This window comes from Triticum aestivum, chromosome 2A, assembly GCF_018294505.1.
Source record: "Triticum aestivum cultivar Chinese Spring chromosome 2A, IWGSC CS RefSeq v2.1, whole genome shotgun sequence".
NCBI classification, from domain to species: Eukaryota; Viridiplantae; Streptophyta; class Magnoliopsida; order Poales; family Poaceae; genus Triticum; species Triticum aestivum.
In genome coordinates, this window is record NC_057797.1 from 26,186,655 (window position 1) to 26,192,756 (window position 6,102).

The following is a 6,102-nucleotide window of genomic DNA, read 5'->3' on the forward strand; positions in this document are numbered from 1 at the left end:
CGGCCTTCGACGTAGGCTCGTAGCTCGACTGCCTGCTTCTGCGAGGACGATCTTCACTTGTGGGGCATCGCACATCAATACCGTGTTATGCATGTAGCTGTTGGATCACGGAAAGTGGTGGAGACATCAAATGATAACTTGGATTTGGTGGTGCTTCTCAAGCATAGTCTCGAGCTCTAGGTGCAAACTCGAGGTCTGGCTTTATTAGTTATATTTGGCACTGGCGATGTTTCTTGTGTCATTTCCTTGTTAAAGGAATTGTTCAGATTTGTTTGGACTTGTTCTTGAGGGTGAAAACTCATGATTTGGCCTTCGATTGTTGGATCCAGCATGGCGACGCTTCAGCGTCGTTCCCTTTCTCGAGGTGTTGTTGAAGAATCTATTTTGTTGTGCTAGTGATGTTAAGAGATGTTCGGTGAGGATATTGTTGCCAGTGTAATTTTTTATCATTTTTTATCACTTCAGATATTTGTTTCTTTTTACTCCATCAGGGCATAACTTCGGTCTTGTTTGACTTTGTTAGTTGCCGGTGTCATTTTTCTGTGTGTATGTTGGTGCTCATTGTTTTTGTGTCTCCATGATACTCAATTTAGAGTGAATAAAAATCCACCCTTTTTCTAGGAAAAACTTCTAGTCCATCCATTCACAATTATAAAATGTTCTAAAAAAGTTGAATTTGATGCATATAGACATGTTTTAGTGTGTTTGTTCACTGATTTTAGTTCGTATGTAGTCCCACATTGAAATATACAAAACATCTTATATTTGTGAACGGAGGGAGTAAAATATACAAAAATACACTGACAAAAATCTAATGTGAGTTATGCTATTACAGGTGTGGAAGGAGCAATTCCAAAATGAAACGGAAAAACAAAGAGAAAATAACAATGTATCGTAATTAGAAATTAGGGACTCCTTTTTCTGGACCAAAGGTCTCCAACTAGAAATTTATTGCTAAAGTTTATGTAAGGTGCTTCAAAAATAATCGAACATCAGCAAAAGTTTGAAACATTATTCGAGGAAAAAATGAAAAGAAAAAAATAGCACGTGTGGTAGGCACAGGTTGATGACTAGATAATGAAGGATGAATCAATATGTAAAGAAGGATTTGAGCAAAAACGGCTCGGATAGGCTGTTCATTCCCCGTTTGGGTATTATGTAAAGTAGGATCCTGGTATTCACAGGTTGAACATTTAGTCCAAAAAAGGAAACAAACTCAGTGCAGATACAATAAGAATGTTATGCATATCACTTCTCCTTTAGAATTTTGTCTACGTTGAAGTGTTAGAGATCTCTCTTTTATTATAATACTACCTAACCAAATGATATAAACTGAGACTTCTACGTGGTTGGTTTCATCATGGATTGACTTGCATGACCAAGAATTATTAATTCTAACGGTTATCACTTAAGCTAAGCAAACACATCCTCCCCTAATTACATTTGTACATATTTTTTGCAATGTGCACTGATGAACTAAACATCGTCGTACAGAAAAATTCTCCTTAGTGTTTGCTTGACCATAGGTCAAATTATCCGTCCGGTACTTGTATATGAAAATAAGTTTCCTCTTCCTTCATGTTCAACTGATGGATTTTATGAAGCTTGACTAAATAGTAGTAAAACCGAGATGAGAGCCAAGACAAGCAGAGGGGATAGCCGGTAAGAGGCTCTCATAGCACATATGCAATAGTAGACTACATATTGTTCATAAATTTGCGGCTTCAGGAAAATTCAAACTTCAGCAAACCGAGGAAAGAAATTACTATGCATGCTCAGGAAGTTTAGGGAGACACTGACTGAGTAATGTCAATGTACTGCCCAAACACACTGATGTGAATTTTCCTTATTGATTTTAATATGTCCCACTTCAAATAATGTAATTCAGGTAAGTTAGGAAAGGAAACATAGTATATTGAAAACATGTGATGTATATATGGTTTTGCGCTAAAATTAGCAAGCGCTTAAAGTAGGAAGCGTCGATGAATGCGACCACACAAATTAACTTCGTTTTAAGCAGCCAACACATCTCTTTAGGACCATCTCTAATAACAATTTGACAAGTTTAGTATCAGAACTGTATTTGAGAAGGACCCAATAGATAGTTGCATTTTGAGGGTTTATAAAATGAGTATGTTGAGCGGGCTACTGTTTTCCGATGCTACATTGAGGTCACACATGGAAGGTTCATTTTAATGCCAATGCTTTTTCAATCAACTTGTGTGCATGATAAAGTTTGAACGAACTTCTGTCCTATTGTTATACATTATGTTTATGTACTCTAACAATGAGGAAGGAGGCGTGATCTGTATTTTGTAGGAGGTAAGGCACATGCTGAACTAATCATCACGGACTCAGCTACAGTAGTTTGGTGAATATAATCACTGCAAGTTATGGCTTCTCTCTTATATATAAAGCAGGAGGAGAGGGGCAATGAAGTGAAGCGTGCTATTGAATATGACAGAATTCAACTTGGTTGAAATGAAGTAATAAGCCTATAAAATACTCCCTCCATTCCAAAATATAGTGCGCCCGCGCTTCCCGAGGTCCAACTTTGACCATAAATTTAACCAACAAGACCAACTGCGGTGGGAGAAAAAATTATATAATTGAAAACTTCTTTCGAATACGAATTCACTAATATAATTTTTGTTGTCGCCGCAATCGGTCGTGGTAGTTAAATTTGCGGTCAAAATTGAAGCACGTGGATAGAGGAAGCACTACATTGTGGAATGGAGGAGTATTCAGTGGATCACCTCCTTGCTAGATATTATAGGTTATTTACTCTTAGCGCATGTTTGTGAAACCTGACGGTCAATATATCACAGAAGTAGGATTGGGAGGTGTTGGGAAAAGTAGGAAAACGTGGAGCATCTGTGCAGCTATCCAGTGAATAAACATGCATGGTTACTTCCAACCAACTCACGGGCCTCTGCTTTATGTTAAGCCTTTATCTCTTCCCATAGCGCTTGACCATCCTCCTTCTTACCCCACGATCCACTCAGCTGTCCCATCCTGTGATAGAGATATGGAGTAATCTCATCTTGTAAGAGATTCATGGGACCAGAAGGGTAAGCGCTCCGACTACACAGGGAGAGGACACATTCCATCCATTTGGATCCCGCATTGGCACTAGTGTACGAGCTTGAAGTGTCCGGATCCGGTGACACCGACAGTTCCAAAGCTGGGGAACAACCGGATGCACTTGTGGAGCTCATGATTGGAGATATCAATCAGCGGCCAGTTTGGGGATCAGCGTTGGATGGTGCGATCTTTATGTTAATGGCCACACGAATGTAAGCATGCTTCCCTATGGAGTCATTTTAATTATCTAATATGTGCGAATGTAAGCATGTTTCCCTATGGAGTCATTTTCTTCGTCGCTTCTCTTCGTGAATACTGTAGTAAATTAGCGCCCTTCGATCAATATTCCAGAAATGCACCCCTCAGACACCCAATAGCGGGGACCTTATCATTTCGGGCTGCCTTTCACAGTCTTGATGTGGGTTACATAAACGTACTCCCTCGTGCCTGAGAAGCACCGTATAACGGCCGGGATGATACCATAGTTTGTGTGCCACCTGTCGTACACAAGCGGCTGGCTTGCTGGCATGAAGCGATCCCGCTGTGCTGGTTGTTCTGAACATACGGGGCAGCTGCAGTAGCGCCTATTTTTTGCTGCGACGATCAAGTCCAACCTGTTTCATTTTTTTTAACTTTTATCTTGTACTTTGCGGTGGTAACATGAGTTCAATTAAAGTGCATGCTTTGTTTCGTTTCAGTATGGATCAAGTTTGGCATGACCACTTATTTAACCGAGCAAAAAAATGAGACCAACCAAGGGATAACCCTCGTTAGCATTTTTTTATAGGAGAAACTCCATGAGCACCGCGCGTTCGAGTCGGGACTCGAACTCGGGGCTCAGCCAACGGGTCGATGCCCCGTCCTCTTAATTAACCGAGCACAATGTGGATTATATGGGTTACTTATTTTATGGTGATACCAGCAGACCTTACAGTGTAGAGATAAAGTGTTCCAGGTTAAAAAATTGTTGCAACTAACACTACCGAACTAAATGGGATTGCCTTTAAATTTCACCGGTTCCTAGTTGAATAAAAGTCCATTTCTATGTTGTTTTATACGAGTGCAGCGTTCCTGTGCCCAGACTCATTTGCATCTGGTCAGAAAAAAACAAACAAACACTAGACAAATTCCAAAAAAAATTGTGTGGTAGATAATTTGATGCGTGAGTTTCGCTCCAATTTTTAAATCATTTGAACATCTGAGGAACTCTCAGAAAAAAAGACAAATCGGGTCGGAACAGTGTGTGAACAGTAAACATTTTTACAGACCCTGAATTTGTCTTTTTTGCCGAGAGCTGCTCAGATGTCCAAATGATTTGAAAATTGATGCGAACCTCACGCATCAAATTATCTTCTACACACAAAAATTGGAATTTTTTGAATTTTTCAAGTATTTGTTTTGATTTTTTTTGTCAGGGCGGGTTCACGGTACGTATCAAAGCAGTTACTTGATTCTTTTGTACAAACTGGTGTCACGTCCACGGTACTCTTCTGAAAATTTATTTTCATGGACACGGTTCTTCTTTCTTTCAATAAATCTCTCAAGCAGGGATCACTGTCAGTCAGATGTACACCCCGACATAAACAAGCAGGAGTCGCTATCAGATGTACACCAAGCGTACTTCTTTGTTCTGCCGTATCATTTTTATACAATGTGGCCGGCCAATCAGATGTGCGCGTCATTTTTATACCACTAGCCGGCCACCATAATCCACGGCAACGCACAAGCCCTTTTCCACAAAATAACTTCGTACAAACACCGTATCTCTCAGTCTCCTATTTTTAATACGTACTTGACACTATATATACCACCAAGTGCCATCCAACAAACCAGACCAAAGTACAGACACTTGCCATCCTAGGTTGCCTCTGCCGCTGCAGTACTGTCATTGCAGTTCGGTACCTAACCGAAGATGGCCATCCACAAGGCTTTGCTTCTTGCCATCCTCGGTTGCATCTGCCTCTGTGGTACAGTCATTGCAGCTCGTGAGCTGAATGATGACTTGTTGATGGTGGCGAAGCATGAGAACTGGATGGCTCAGTATGGCCGTGTGTACAAGGACACCACTGAGAAGGCACGTCGGTTCGAGGTTTTCAAAGGCAACGTCGAGTTCATTGAAACATTCAATGCCCAAAATCACAAGTTCTGGCTTGGCGTCAACCAATTTGCTGATATCACAAATGATGAGTTCAAGACAACCAACACAAACAAGGGATTCAAAGCAAACTCCATGAGAGTTCTTTCTTCTGGATTCAGGTATGAGAATTTGAGTTTGGATGCCCTTCCAGCAACGATGGACTGGAGGGCCAAGGGAGCCGTCACTCCTGTCAAGGATCAAGGCCAGTGTGGTAAGTAAAAAAACATTGTGATGCACGGCATATATGTGTTAATATTTTGTTGGATAACACTATAACAACAAAATTATTTCTAGGCTGCTGTTGGGCATTTTCTGCTGTTGCCGCGACAGAGGGCATTGTAAAACTGAAAACCGGGAAGTTGATCTCACTGTCGGAGCAGGAGTTGGTTGACTGTGATGTTCATGGTCAAGATCAAGGCTGCGAGGGAGGACTCATGGATGATGCCTTCAAATTCATTATCAAGAATGGAGGCCTTACTATGGAGTCAAGCTACCCATATACTGCAGCTGACGGCAAGTGCAAGGCTGGATCCAACAGTGCCGCAACCATCACCGGCTTTGAGGATGTGCCTGCCAATAACGAGGGTGCCCTTATGAAGGCGGTGGCAAACCAACCAGTGTCTGTAGCTGTGGACGGAGGAGACATGACGTTCCAATTCTACTCTGGTGGGGTGATGACTGGGTCCTGCGGCACTGACTTGGACCATGGAATTGCAGCCATTGGATATGGAAAGACTAGTGATGGCACGAGCTATTGGTTGATGAAGAATTCATGGGGCACAACTTGGGGCGAAGATGGGTACTTGAGAATGGAGAAAGACATTGCAGACAAGAAGGGCATGTGTGGTCTTGCCATGGAGCCTTCTTACCCAACAAAATAG

At 41.5% G+C, this 6,102-nt stretch overlaps 1 protein-coding gene across 1 annotated transcript; it reads left to right on the top strand.

Annotated features, from left to right (window-relative positions):
- Nucleotides 1-4,996: 4,996 nt before the first annotated feature.
- LOC123191390 (senescence-specific cysteine protease SAG39-like) lies at nt 4,997-6,102 on the top strand. The gene is made up of 2 exons (XM_044604150.1): nt 4,997-5,432; nt 5,516-6,102. Exons 1-2 carry the CDS (start codon nt 4,997-4,999, stop codon nt 6,100-6,102), a joined length of 1,023 nt encoding a protein of 340 aa, XP_044460085.1.

Bases quoted from the DNA above. Each gene is read 5' to 3' on its own strand.
- LOC123191390 (XM_044604150.1), top strand. From the start codon at position 4,997: ATGGCCATCCACAAGGCTTTGCTTCTTGCCATCCTCGGTTGCATCTGC. The intron at 5,433-5,515 runs GTAAGTAAAAAA...AATTATTTCTAG, and splicing joins CAAGGATCAAGGCCAGTGTG to GCTGCTGTTGGGCATTTTCT.